This window comes from Scedosporium apiospermum, assembly GCF_000732125.1.
Source record: "Scedosporium apiospermum strain IHEM 14462 chromosome Unknown SEQ_SAPIO_0154, whole genome shotgun sequence".
NCBI classification, from domain to species: domain Eukaryota; kingdom Fungi; phylum Ascomycota; class Sordariomycetes; order Microascales; family Microascaceae; genus Scedosporium; species Scedosporium apiospermum.
Genome location: NW_015971855.1, coordinates 242,171 through 255,808, shown reverse-complemented (window position 1 = coordinate 255,808; position 13,638 = coordinate 242,171). Strand labels below are relative to the sequence as shown.

The window sequence follows — 13,638 nt, the reverse complement described above, 5'->3', positions numbered from 1 at the left end:
CGGGACAAGCTCCTCGATGTAGTCGAGGACCTCCTTGTCCTTGGCATCAACGTCATCGTTAATCGGTAGGTTGGAGCGTATCTCGCGGCAGGCGCGCTTGTGGGACTTCTAGTCCTTCTTACGGCAGCCACGGGAGCAATATTTGGTCGTCTGGCATCGAGTGCAGCTCTTGACCTCTTTGGCCGGTGGCTTTTTGCCACAACAGGTACAGAGTGAGTCAGCCATCTTTCTGGCAGTTGCAGTTAGGTCTCCTGGGCAATTGGTTAGATCATCGGTAATCTTGTGGGATTCCTGAGAATGTTCCTGAGGTTTGGTTTGTGCGAGGGGGAGGACTTGCAGTATTCTTGGGAATTGGGTTGATGGTGAAGAGGAAAAAGAGGAAGAAGAAGAGAACCAGACTCGCCTGGGCCTATTTATACTTGAAAATTCTCTTTGTGGGCGCTCGACCGAGGAGTTTCTGCGTTAGAAGCAGTAGGAACTGAGAGGCAGAGCCCATGAAGGGACTGTCATTTGGCTTGCCTCCGCAGCATCATAGAGTGTGGAGTGGGCGTGGAGTGAGCAAGATAATGGTGCGCATGCGTACGGTTAGGAAGAGAAGTGAGACTGATGAGGGAACATAATGCCATTTCTTTCTCCTATCACTTAGGTCAGTTAACCTCCCTGCTTGAGCAAGGGCCTTAGGGCTGTTGAGGGATATTCGGATAGATTCGGGAGCTCTGTGTTCTTGGTCTGATGCCCATGAAGCTCTAAGAGAGTTCACATCTCAGAGAATGCCACAAGGGGGATAAGTGTATAGTTCAAAGAGAGGTAGGTTTTTATGGACATTTGAAGAGTCATTAATATTTAATGGACAAGCTTGTCTGATGATAAATCTTGAGTAGATCCCTCATTGAGACTGTAGCGTGCAAGTTGATGGAGTATATCAAAAACACCATATGGAAGAAAAGGATGAACCCCGATATGCTAACTCCACCAAAGTTTTGCTTCATAAAGAGAATATTGAAGGAGAGAGAGGGAAAGGGAAAAGTTAAAATTCCAAACAGTGCCACCAAACGAAACCAAGGTAGCGAGCAAGACAAAGGAGAGTGGAAAGACACACAGAAAAAAGAGACCAAGAAGAGCATGAGAAGATGAGGTTAGGAGGAAGACGATTACATTGCCAGAACAAAGATTCCTGCTCTACCACATCAACACCAACCCGAGGGCGAAGGGGCGAAGGCAAATTAAGTGGAAAGAACATAACCGCGCCGACATAACAAGAAACATCTAACATCTCGGATCTACAGTCGTCGTTCGTCTTGCCGAACGACATGGGCGGAGCCAAGAGAAGCGTGACCCGTTCAATCGTCGTCAAAGATCTGATAGGTGTTTTGTAGAATCGTGTCGATGACCTTGATCTGCCAGCCGGCATCCGTAATGCCTGTGTTAGGGTCTGTACCCATCAGTGTTGGGCCGAAGATAACTGCCAGGTTATGCGAGTTCATGCGGTTCAGACTAGCATTCTCCATTACTCGCCAGAGATGGAGTGTTAGGGCTCGCAGAGTGGCATAGTTGGGATCCGGCAGGCTATTGATGATTGCGTGTAACGAGTCACGACGTACGATATCATCCTCGTGCTCTTGATGCGCATATGTCAGCACCGCAGAAAAACAACAAACACCATCTTAAAGATAGGAATATACTAAATATACTTACTCGCTGCCTCGATCAATGCCGAGTGGTGTTCCATCGTCAGAAGTGGATCAGGTAGGTCACGGAAGAACTGCTTCAGTAGACCTGTAACACTGTTCACATCATGGAAGAAGCTGTCGGGGTTCCTGAAGTCGAGAGCGGGGTTGGTCGAGTCTGCTTGCGAATTAGTATTGAGAACCGTACAATCTAATTATGGGTGTTTCGCCTCAGATCACGTCACGGCCATCTTCTCGCCCTACTTACCAGTATCAAACATGACCTTGAGTTTGTTGATCGAATTCAGAGAGCCAGACTGGCGGTAGATTCCCTCCATGTTCAAGCCGTACAGATCAACAGCCTGAATGCACTGGTAAACAACCATAGGAACGGCCAAGCCGTCCCGCTCGTACAACTTGCCGAGATGAATTCCGAATACGGGTTTCGCTGTCACCTGGGCAGGTGGTGACTGCTGTCGCGTAATTGGAGCCGCTGAGAGCTTAGATGGTGCCGAGGCTCCTTGGGAATGAGGAGGATTCTGAAGGAGAGGGTTAATGCCACCCGAATCTCTCTGGTGAGCCTGAGGGCCTAGGCCTGGAGCCAGTGGAGGTTGAGCCAGCGGGCCTGAGGATTGGAAGGAGAGAGCGCCTAGTTGAGGAGGCCCTTGCGAGGACATAGTCGCCGGGGGAGCAGCGAATTTGGGGCCGCTTCCTCCGAAGCTGCTGGGCTGTTGATATGGTTGGGGTTGTTGCTGCTGTTGGCCTATGGCGGGTTGGTTTAGCAGACCGCCTGCACTAAAGGTTCGGCTGTGCTGTTGTTGAGAGAGGGGCAGCTGCTGATGTTGCTGCGAAGCAGGCCGTTGCTGAGATGAGGGGCGCGCCTGCGGCTGTTGCTGTTGTTGAATTGGTGCAGTAGCTGCAGTCGGGGAGAATCCTTGCGCGCCAGGAGATGTTACTGGGGAGTTGTAGTTCGAACCTCGCTGCCCAGCGACGGGTTGCGCAAGCGGCTGGACCGGGAATTGCCCAGGAGGCGAGCTCTGGCCGCCTGTTATATTGGGCTGGCTGATGGGAGGGTTGGCGGGGGGGTTCAAAACCTGTGCCCGAGCTGTTAGTTACGTCGATATAAGAATGGTGTCTTGGGTTGCTAGGATTACTCATTGAACGTACGGGATTCCGCTCGTACTTGACATCTCCATGGTTTGCGGGAACCTTCGAATGGTGAGCCACAAGATAGTCGCTAAGATCTTTTTCGTTATTGATCGATGCTACCGCCTCCCTAAGGCTTCGTGGCTGCTGAGTGTTGTTGTCGCTATTCTTAAGTGGGCTGATACAAAGACCGTTGCTGAGCAGAAGTTTCTCGTTGAAGGAGGCTAGAAAATACCCAGCGAGTCAGTAAAATAAACTAATAGCGCAGGCAGAAGGCTTAACAACGAAAACGGCGGTATCTTATACGTACCAAACTTCTGCATCTGGAGGGAGAGACCGGAATCAGTCTCCCGGACGAGGTCGTGGATGGCCTTCACGGCCTCGGGGCGGGTGCGTTGGACAAGCTCGGCCTTCTCAGCCTGTAGAATCTGCACTTTGCCGCGGTAGTCTTGGTCGGCTCCCTGGACCTTCCGGAGTAGATCTTCCTCGTGCTGAGCAGCAGACTTGGCGCCCTTGAAAAACATCTTGCCGCTCTGTCTCGACGTATCGCCCGTCCTCGCGCGCTCGTATTCTTCGGCGAGAGAGTCATACTTGGCCTTGGACTTCCGCATGGCCGCCTCAATCTCGCTGACCCGCTGCTCAGGGGCAAGGCCGTTGGTCTTCCAGCCCTTCCGGTTACGTTCGGCAATCGCAGCGAGCTCCATAAGGTCATCGTGCATGTGGTGAAGTGAAGAGGCGAACTGAAGGCCGTTGTCGGCCATTCGGTCGTGGATTACAAGCATGTCGTCGTAGGCTTGAGCAAAGGTGCCCTGCTTGTGCTCAGGCCGATGGACGCTCTCTTGCGTCATGCGGCAGAGCTTCTTGAGGCCGTGTGCGTGTTCTTCTTCGAGGGCCGATCGCTTCTTGAGGAAAAGGGCAAACTCCTATGAATGGCCCGGGGCACTACTGTTCAGTTACAATGTTCAGAAAAGCAGATGTGCTGCGCGAATAGGGAGGGCGATTCGTAGCTAGAAAAGTCGTAAGCTTACCTTGGCGGCGGCGATGCTCTGCTTCAGCCTGTGAAGCATGGCCGAGATGGCGATCTAGCGGACAAGACGTCAATTCCCTTCATTCTACCACTTTCTACAGTAGCCAGCCGTTATTCGCAATTACCTCAGATGACAAGACATCCTGCACTTGCTTAGACACGACGTCTGACGCGCCTCCTCCGGTCTGGCCAGCTTGTGGATTCGTGGCAGGCGCGGTGGCGCCATTGGCGCCACCAGCCGGTGTGCCCTCGGGCAATGTTGCTGTCGTCCCTAATGACATGCTCCCAGAGTCGTTGCGCTGGTGATTTTTGGTATGGGAGAAGAGTGACGAAGGAGAGTGGAGACCAGTCATTCTTAGAGGGAGAGGCCAAGTCGTAATCGAAAGCGGGAGTGGGGAGAAAGAATTGGGGTTCGAGTTCGGGCTCAAGTCGCAAATTCCGATTCCGTGTTCGGTTCTGTTCTAGTCCAAGTGGCAGGCTATTAGCCAGGGTCACTTGGCAGAGGGATCACCGTGAGAAGAACCAGGGTGGGTGGCGATGCACGTTTCTCCACCAAAAGGCTCGGCAGGGGTCTATTAATACTCTTGTACTTGTGATGGCTCCGGCCGATGCTAACGGGAGGTCTGCATCTGCATCAACAATTTCGAAGCTTTACAAAAAAGGGGCGAACAAAGAGCCAGGCAAAACTGAAGTTCGTGGGCGTTGCCAGGGTGGTGAGCTGGTGAGGTAGGGCAGCAGAAGCGTTGCGGTGCAGGGTGTGAAACGGAAGAAATTCATGCGAACGCCTTGAGCCTGACGCGAAAGGGTGACGTTGGAGGGTGCTATTTTGTAGAGGGATTGAGTGTACTTCGTACTTGTAGAATATCACAGCCTAACGCTCGAATTTTGGCGTTGAGTCCAGGATCCAGGAACCAAGCGGAGAAAGAAGTAAAACGAAGGAAGAGAAAGTATCTAACAATTACTTTGTAACTGCTTATCCGAACTCGAAGACCCCAATAATTCCATTTGGTCCTTCGACATCATTCGATAAATTCGACGACAAATTCTGTTGAAGGCCAGCGACAAGTCTATCCTGCTCCTTGCCTTGTGTCCCTTCGAGGTCGTAATTGACCGTTCCTTCAGGGTCTTGTCATCTCATGAATGCCCATCCGTGGTACGACTCTTTACGAAGTACATGCACCTTCGTCGACGGAGGATTACGAAGGACCATTGCCAGGCACAGGACACATCTGTGCTGCCAATGGTTTCTATTTCGAGACTAAACCAAATGTACGAAGGTACCTCGGTACTACGGTACTGCTCTTGTTCAAGAGATCTTGTGCCCAACATCCTGACGCAGTCCTACTTCGACCACGTTCCAGATATTGGATGAGACCCTTAGGAGAAGCTCGGGCCTTCGTCGTAAACCGTCTCAAGATGTAAGTAGCACAACCTTAAGTGTCGGTGCAGCTCTGACGAGAGCTCACAGACACTGGGTTGATGAAGCTGCAGGCATTGCAATACTCGGTATATGGTCAGCCATGCTGTTAATATTCTGCGCCCGCCCCCAAAATCCGAAACATGGGGTTAACGTGAACCCGGGTTTTGGAAGCAGGGATCCCGGCTGGCTATCTCCTTCCCGGAACAGGATGGATAAGGACGCTGAACCTGGAGATAAAGCCCCGATGCGAGGACTGTTGTCTCGCACCCATAGTCCAATGCGCAAGTCCCTGTGTCGATCGCGGGCAAGAGACGTCTCTGAGCAGAAACAGTGATCTCTGGGCTTGTTTGCAGGCCGTTTGCATTCCTGAGGAGTCTACGGGGTCGGAAATCATTATCCCTGAGAAGCCTTTTAATATCCCACGGTGCTTCTAAGCAGGACGAAGGAAAGAAAGGAAAAAAAAAAAAAAAAAAAAACTCGTGAAAAGATCAAGAAAACTGGTGGTAAAATTCGATGATGCCCATAAAGCTTCGAGACAATGACAACCACCTTCGAAGGGAGGGATGTCTGAGCAGTCCCAGTGGTTCACGTCAAGAAGTCGTCATGTAAGTTGAGCGCGTATCTATTGTGAATTAGTATTCGTAATTCGGTGTTTCGTCCTCAAAAGCTGGATCGGCAGCTTACCTCCCGTACCGTTCAATGTTGTGTTCTCACTTCCGCCGCATATATCATTATTCCGACATCGTATTATTATTGAGTGAACATGGGCGTCAATGAATTTGATATTTGCTGCTTAAGGTCCAGTAGTTTGGAATCGGGATTGTAATGGGCTCAGGTTGGGAATCAAGTGCTTGTACTAAAACTGGGCAATGAGTTGGGGGATCGAGCTAAGAGAGAAATGAGCCTACACCGCCTAAATTTTTCTATTTACTGCCGCCTGTCGAATCGAGGCTTCATCAGAAAATCTCATTGATCACTTCACACTATCTCACCGAAAACTTGACGTTTTATATATTTCCCTGGGGACAACAGGAAACTTTTTTCCCTTCTTTCTTCCGCTTATTCCACACCCCAAACCCCCAATTTTCGTTGTTTGAATCGAGACCCACTCTACGGGAAGCAAGTCCGTCTTAAGACAGCTGTGAAAGAACCCCCCATCACTGCCTCGTTGATTCCGAAGCAACGCGGCATTGCCGTGAAGTTCTCGACTGTCAAGGAAAAACTTCACGATGTCGACATCCCGGCCGAACAAGCGACCAGCGGAATCTGACAGCACCAGTTCGAAGAAGAAGCGAAGGAGAAAGGCCAAGGGTAGCGCGGAGGATGACGAACTGATTGACCTTGAGTTGGGCGTGAACGGTGCCATTGCGAAGATGGATAATCAGCTTCTGGCTGATCACCTTGCACAGAGGCTGTCTCGATTTGGAACTGATCTAAGTCCTGTCGAGCTTTCCGATCTTTCCATCTCTGGTAATTTCCATCTCGATCCAGCCTGCACGATCGTGTCCTGAATACGCAAGAGCGAGCTACGGGTCTAGAAGTTATCCACTGACCTTGTACTTGTGTATTAGCTGCCTCGATTAAGGATACCACATCCTGGAAGGAACAGAGGATAACGGACAAGTTTCCCGACTTCCTTGAGAAGTTCGCTGATGAACCAGAGTCTCTTGGGAAGGCGCCAAAGCCATGCGGCACTCCTCACACCCTCATCGTCACTGGCGGAGGGTTAAGAGCAGCCAATGTCGTCAGGTAAGTAACTTGAGACCTTCTTTCCATACTCGTCACCACCGAACGGGCAAGCTAACGTGTGAGCAGAGCTGTGAGGAAGTTTCAATCCAAAAACAACACAGTGGCAAAATTGGTAGGTGGCCCAGCAGACGAACGCCAGACACTTCCATGGGGGCAGCCCTCCGCTTCCAGAATCACAAAACTAACAGCACCTTCCAGTTTGCCAAGCACATGAAAATTGAGGAACAGATCAGCTTTCTAGGGAAGTCGCGAGCCGGAATTGGCGTAGGAACGCCGGCGAGACTGGCAGAGCTCATTGAGAATGGTAGGTAGTGACTTCTGCCGAGATCGAATACTCGAGTATCACTAACACCATATGAACAGGAGCGCTTTCCCTGACCCGTCTGGAGCGAGTCGTTGTAGATGCTTCACATGTTGATCAGAAGAAGCGAGGAGTCATGGATATGAAAGACACGATGATACCCCTTGCTCGCCTTCTCTCTAGGAAGGAACTCAAGGACCGGTATGCTGCTGAAGAGAAACCGATAGACCTGCTGTTTTACTAAGTTAGTCTGAATATTCACATGTTCGAACCATGCATATCTTCGATGTGGATTTTTCTCCTGCCAGTGTGCTCCCCATTAATTGACCTCTAAACCCGTTCCTTCCCAGGTTGGAGTGACCAAGCCAAATCGCAGAGAGACTGCTCTTTCCTTCCCATTCGTGGGAGCTTTCTCCTTCCTACCTCGGTTGTTGAGTGTAATCTACCTCTGCTGTCGAATCCCAACAAGTTCGTTCGAGGTTTTTCGAAGATGCGGAATGGAAATTTCTCTCTAAACTTTTTCTACATCACAATCCGTTGTTCTCATTTTCCGGCAAATTCGTCTCTCTCTCAAGGCGCCTGGGTCGACTGCCGTGTTCTCTCATATTTCCAATCCTGAATAGTGACTCGATTGCTTCCTGCCTCCTTGCTTGATCGCCATGAAGGCAACATTCATTGCTCTCCTTGCAATTGCCTGCTGCGTCGCTGGCAGCATGGTATCGAGCAATGGAATCATTGAAGGTATAGAGCCGAAAAGGTTCACTGAGCTACGATTGTCCTTGCTAACAGCAATGGTTACAAAGAAGGGAAACTCGGTGTCATCCGTGAACATGACGCCGTCGCGGATAGTGACATACGAGTTACGACATCCCAGGTCCCTGCGACTCCCGTAACCACTTCGGGAGGATATAGTCTCAGCTCCTACACGGCTGAATGTCTTTGTAGCAAGATTGCCTCGGAAACCGAAACCACTGCCTGGCCTGCTACCGCCACGGAGGTTGGGGAACCTGCACAAGTGAATGTGACGTCTGTAGTGGATAGCCCGGTCCCAGATGAGAGCCACACGACATATAGCGCGGTCCGGTCTTTGAAGGTCGTCACTGTTACGGTTACCGTTTCGCGCGGGTCCCCGCCGGAGATCCTGACTGAGGCCATCCCTTCACATAATCTGACAGGTACTCCTCTGCCGACCACAACATTCAAGTCTGTCAGGCCATGTCCCCATCATGGTAATGGGGAAAGCAGCTCGGATGCTTCGCTAGACACACCGAAGGCCACCTTATCCACGACTGTGTTTAATGGGACAATCACCGAAGTCCCCACTGAGCAACCAACAGCCACAGGAACGGATGACTCGCACATGGGGGTTGAAGCTGCTCCGGAGGCATCCTCTGCTGGGCAATTTGGTATGGGAGGAGACCTCTTTAATCCCCTTGTTTGGGCTTTCATTTCTATCTGTATGCTTGTTTAGAAACTGGATGCAGGAACCTCACTCAGAGATGGGTGTGGGATGAACGTATTGTTCCGGACGAAGTCGCGGACTCTTGCCAGCATTCTTTTCTTCTTCTTTTTTTTTTTTTTCTCTTCATCTTTGGGAGGAATATGAGAAGAAGGGCTACAACTTTGTATCACATTTATTAAAACAGACCATGGGCTCAAGTCATGTCAAGACATATTGTTCGACACGTTGACCTGAGAGGACTCGAAGATGAATTTCAAAGTCGTGGTGGAACTTCAGTGAGACTTAGACCAGCTATAGAGCAGGTGTCGTCAATTGTCGACGTCCGAAAGGCACTTTTAAGTGGTGGGGTGGTGGGGAATTTTTATTTTTCAGTTTTTCTTTCCAATGGACATTCGCTACTTGCGTACTCGCATTTTTAGTCTTGTTCGAATATCAAGTAGTCCATTCAACGAAGGCTTCAACTCTTGACTCGACACCACGATTTTCCTTCTAACCGTGACGGGCTGAGCCTGCGCACCTCGTGTCACTCGTCTGTTGTCCGCAACAACTCACCGATCGAGACCGTCCGTATCCACGATCATCCACACCCTATACTAAGATACGACGAGCTACCTGCGACCCGTGATATATACTCTTGTGATATAACGCAGACCAAAACATGGGCAAACGCAATCGGGAAAGCCTGGGCGAGACCTCCGCCCAGGCATACAATGGCGAGAAGACCAAGAAACGGAGAAAAGATGGAGACGGGTCTGAGAAGAAGAGGAACAAGAGGTTGAGGGAGCTCAAGAAGGACATTGCGGACTTGCCGGAGGCTGATGCGGAAGATGTCGCTGAAAAGGAGGCTGTTGTTTCCGGTGGTGATGCGGTGAATGGGAAGGGTGAGGGTGAGGTGTTGTCTAAGAAGGCGGAGAAGAAGAGGAGGAAGAAGGAACAGGCTGAGAGGGAGGCGCAAGAGGTGAATGGGGAGGAAGAGAAGATCGTGGTAGACGAGGATGAGAGCAAGTCGAAAGAAGGGAAGAAGAGCAAGAAGAGCAAGAAAAAGGCCAAGAAGGCGGCAGCGGCCGCCGCCGAGGAGGAAGAAGAAGAAGAAGACGGAGGAGTCAAGGTGACCGAGCAGGAGTCGCCAAAGAACGGTGCGCCTGCTGAAGAGGGAGCCGATGAAGAGGGTGAAAACGAGGCCGGAAAGAAAGGAAAGGCTCCGCGATTTATCGTCTTTGTTGGTATGTTCTCTCCCCCAGTTTGTCCCTTCAGTCTCGAGTCACACAATTTCTTAACACCCAGCTTTTCTCTACAGGTAACCTCCCCTACTCTGCCACAGCCGAATCCATCCGAGCGCACTTCGCCTCGCTGAACCCTTCCGCCGTCCGCTGCCTCACGAAACGAGACGATCCCACAAAGTGCCGCGGCTGCGCCTTCATCGAGTTCTCGTCGTCCAACAACATGCGGACGTGTCTGGACAAGATGCACCATTCGACCTTCGAGGACGGAAAGTCCAAGGCCCGGAAGATAAATGTCGAACTGACGTATGTCTCTCTATATAACCCTTCCTTTTTCGCCCCTTCTTCTAGTATTGGAAATTCGAAAAAAAAAAAAAAAAATGTATAGCTAACGGGGTTATTTGTGCTTTTCAGGGCCGGCGGCGGCGGTAAAACCAATTACCGCATGGACAAAATCAAGAAGAAGAACGAGAAGCTAAACGTGAATCGCCTCAAGCGCATCGAGCGGGAGAAAGAGGAGAAGAAGCTCGCGAAGACCGAGGAAGCGACCAACGGCTCCGGCGGCATGGAGGAGAGCATGCATCCTAGTAGGAGGGCTCGCATGTAAAGCTGGGATGCCGACTAAAGAGGTGACTGAATTTCCTTGTTCTTGCCTTTGTTTTCCTTCTTTGTTTTTTGTCCCCCCTCATGGGTTTCGTTGTTACTCGTCGATCTGTTTGGAGTTTCTATCACTGAGTATGGTCTCTCTTCTGAGGCTTGCTGTCTGACCCTGTTCTACCGACCCATTCATTATTAGTTTAATGATACCCGTCTATGTAATAGATCGAAATTACGTGGAATAGCAATGACGACGCTTTAAGTGACATGGCATGAGCGGTAGGCATGAGCCCAGGTTGGATTGCAACTTTCTTTTCAAATGTTACACTCATCTGCATACCGCGAGGTATGCCTTAACATCAGACTGCTGCTGCCTCTTCGTTTCCATCTTCTCTACATACACACAGCTGGCCGGCTTGCGAATTTAGGTCTTGTGGGCACTTCTTTTCAGCCCTACTTTGACAAGAGAGCTGTTTGTTGGCTTTGTTGCAACCTCGGGCCCCGGCTCTCACGCCGCCACAAAGACAGAGGCCCCAGGAGGTCCACATAGCTATCCAACAGTGGTACAGGCATCTGGGGAAAAGCCCATCTTCATGCGGAGGTGGGTATTGGGGCGGAGACGACAGCAGAGACAAGAAGTAAAGACAGAGAGAGAATCAATCAAGCAAACAACGCCAGTGCTATAATTTCAAGAACTTCGGAAATATTCAAGAGAGAGGCTAGCTAAGTGTGGGATGAATGCAGCTGATGAAACCGATAAATCAACAGAGATTGATCCAGTTTTGTATAAATGAAACTTACTTCTTCCCAAGGCTCGCAAAATCAACAACATACTCATGAATTCCAAAAGAGAAAGAGGAAGAAGACGCGGTGCAAGAAAAGAACAAGTCGAAATTGAATAAAAAGGGAAGCACCGGCTCCGCGTCCGTCCTGCTTGTTTTCTTTGGTTCCTAGCGCCTTGACATGTGGGGAGTTCGGTAGCGGTAGTCGAGCGACAGAGCAGATATGGCAAGGCCAGCAAGACAGCTCCCTAGCACACTGGAAGTAGTGTCATCTCGAGAATGCGTAGTGGTAGTCGAGATATCACAAGATCATCGTCGTAGGTCATCGTTCGTCAAATCGTCGTCGAAAGGGTGTGCTGTCTAGAAAAGTGCAGAGTCTATCCCTCGAGTAGAAGCGGCTTGAAGCAAGAATGAAGAAGTTTGTCCGTTTAGTGTATACGACCCGTTAACCCAACCCCCCGCAAGTCCGATGGTCGAAGAAACAAGTCGGGAATATATGTACCGTCCTGGACGCCGTTCCGGAAAAGCAGTATACTGTGCACTGAGTGATGAAGGAAGAAAAGAGGGCTGGCAAGGAGACAAAATCGGGCATCGGCGGGTAGGCCATTTAGAGAATCGTACACTTGGACTTCTTTTGCTTGACCTGGACGGGTCGGGGGTTGAGAACGGCGCTGTAAGATTGTCAAGTTAGTAAATGTTCAGTGCCAATGGCTTCACATTCAACCACCTGTCCGGAAACCTACCGAATGGCCTCGTCAAACACGCTCTTGAGGTTGCGCTGTGTCAGGGCAGAGCACTCGAGGTATTTGTGGGCCTTGATTTCCTTCGCACAGAGCAAGGCCTGGTCGTAGGATACAGGTTCCATGCGCTTCTGGCGAAGGGCATCGAGCGTGGCGGGGTCTTCTCGGAGGTCGAGCTTGGTACCAACAAGGATGATGGGGATATTAGGGGCATGATGGTCGATCTCGGGATACCACTTAAAAGAACACGACTCAATTAGCGACGCGGCTCTCTAGAAATTGGCGGGGCACAAGGCAGAAAGGGGGTTAACCTAGCTGCATCGTGGTTAGGGGGTTCCTTACCTTGGCCTTGACGTTGTCGAAGGATGGGGGGCTGACGATAGAGAAGCAGATCAAGAAGACATCGGTTTGGGGGTAGGACAGAGGCCTGAGCCTATCGTAATCTTCTTGGCCGGCCGTATCCCAAAGTCCGAGGCTGATAGGCTTGCCATCGACCATCACGCTCGCAGAGTAGTTATCGAACCTATTCAGACAAAAGATCGCGCTGTTAGGCACAGTGGGCTCTCTCGTTGGATGGAGCGGGGGTGTCGAGGGGGTCAAACGTACACAGTGGGGATGTATTCGCCGGGGAAGGCATTTGTGGTATAAGAGATGAGGAGGCATGTCTGCGGGAAGCGACAACGAGTTAGGAATGCGATAATTCTCGAGGGATAGCTGAGATGTTCCAATGGTGGTTTACCTTGCCGACCGCACCGTCGCCCGTAACGACGCACTAGATAGTGAAATGTTAGCATCAACCAGCGGAGGCTGAGAGAACGAGGCAACAGGAGCATTTCGGGCTCCGCTGGAGACTGGACGTACCTTCAGCGATTGTACACCGGACTGAGCCATTTCTTCGATCTTGCGTGCCTCGAGAGCTCTGACGTGTTTTGGATGGATGAAAACGAAGTTGGAAGTTGGGAGGAAGCGGTGTGGTATTACGCCCGGATAGAAGGTCGTTGTCTAGTCTAGAGGGCCTTGCGACAGGGAAGCCTTTGTTAGGTATTTTTAGCTCCTTGGAAGCACACAGCGTACAAGGGGGGGTTGAACAACTCGACGCCAAATGGGCTCTGGTCGACAAGAAGCAATGGGCAGGAACAGAAGAGAAATAAAAATGTCTGCAGGGCGATGTTGTCTTACCTTTTGATCTATGTTTGATTCGAGTCAATGTCGGCTCAGTGGGATAAGTTGGAGAGCAGAGTCGAGGGGAGGTTGTATTGGGGGGTTGGAAATTTGTGGTGGTGCGTCGCTGGTCCTGCGAGCAAGCACAGCAGAAGCAGAAATACGGGGAGGGGAGCAATCTGAGAATGCTGAAATGGGATGGTCCAGACCAGGGATTGCCTGGAAAGGGAAGCGGCTGCGGGTGCTGTTAAGGATCGAATGGAAGGCGAGAAAGAAGCACTTTGGTCTTGTCTAGTGGAAGCGGAGCAGAGCCTGGCTAGTCCGCTTCCTAGTCGTAAAGCACAACGCACACTCCACACTAATACA

The 13,638-nt window shown here is 50.8% G+C and overlaps 3 protein-coding genes across 3 annotated transcripts; 1 reads left to right on the top strand and 2 right to left on the bottom strand.

Annotated features, from left to right (window-relative positions):
- Nucleotides 1–1,340: 1,340 nt before the first annotated feature.
- Nucleotides 1,341–4,193, bottom strand: SAPIO_CDS9880 (Uncharacterized protein; the record flags this gene model as incomplete). Its single annotated transcript, XM_016791171.1, has 7 exons — nucleotides 1,341–1,618; nucleotides 1,696–1,845; nucleotides 1,936–2,761; nucleotides 2,835–3,037; nucleotides 3,124–3,736; nucleotides 3,842–3,895; nucleotides 3,966–4,193. The coding sequence occupies 7 exons, from the start codon at nucleotides 4,191–4,193 to the stop codon at nucleotides 1,341–1,343; spliced, it is 2,352 nt and encodes a 783-aa protein (XP_016639015.1).
- Nucleotides 4,194–6,489: 2,296 nt separating this feature from the next.
- On the top strand, nucleotides 6,490–10,599 carry SAPIO_CDS9879 (uncharacterized protein; the record flags this gene model as incomplete). Its single annotated transcript, XM_016791170.1, has 9 exons — nucleotides 6,490–6,730; nucleotides 6,832–7,009; nucleotides 7,076–7,121; nucleotides 7,208–7,313; nucleotides 7,373–7,511; nucleotides 8,100–8,767; nucleotides 9,423–9,995; nucleotides 10,070–10,298; nucleotides 10,407–10,599. The coding sequence occupies 9 exons, from the start codon at nucleotides 6,490–6,492 to the stop codon at nucleotides 10,597–10,599; spliced, it is 2,373 nt and encodes a 790-aa protein (XP_016639014.1).
- A 1,379-nt stretch (nucleotides 10,600–11,978) lies between these two features.
- Nucleotides 11,979–13,002, bottom strand: SAPIO_CDS9878 (uncharacterized protein; the record flags this gene model as incomplete). The annotated part of the gene is made up of 6 exons (XM_016791169.1): nucleotides 11,979–12,042; nucleotides 12,115–12,347; nucleotides 12,454–12,634; nucleotides 12,718–12,776; nucleotides 12,851–12,883; nucleotides 12,973–13,002. The coding sequence occupies 6 exons, from the start codon at nucleotides 13,000–13,002 to the stop codon at nucleotides 11,979–11,981; spliced, it is 600 nt and encodes a 199-aa protein (XP_016639013.1).
- Nucleotides 13,003–13,638: the final 636 nt, after the last annotated feature.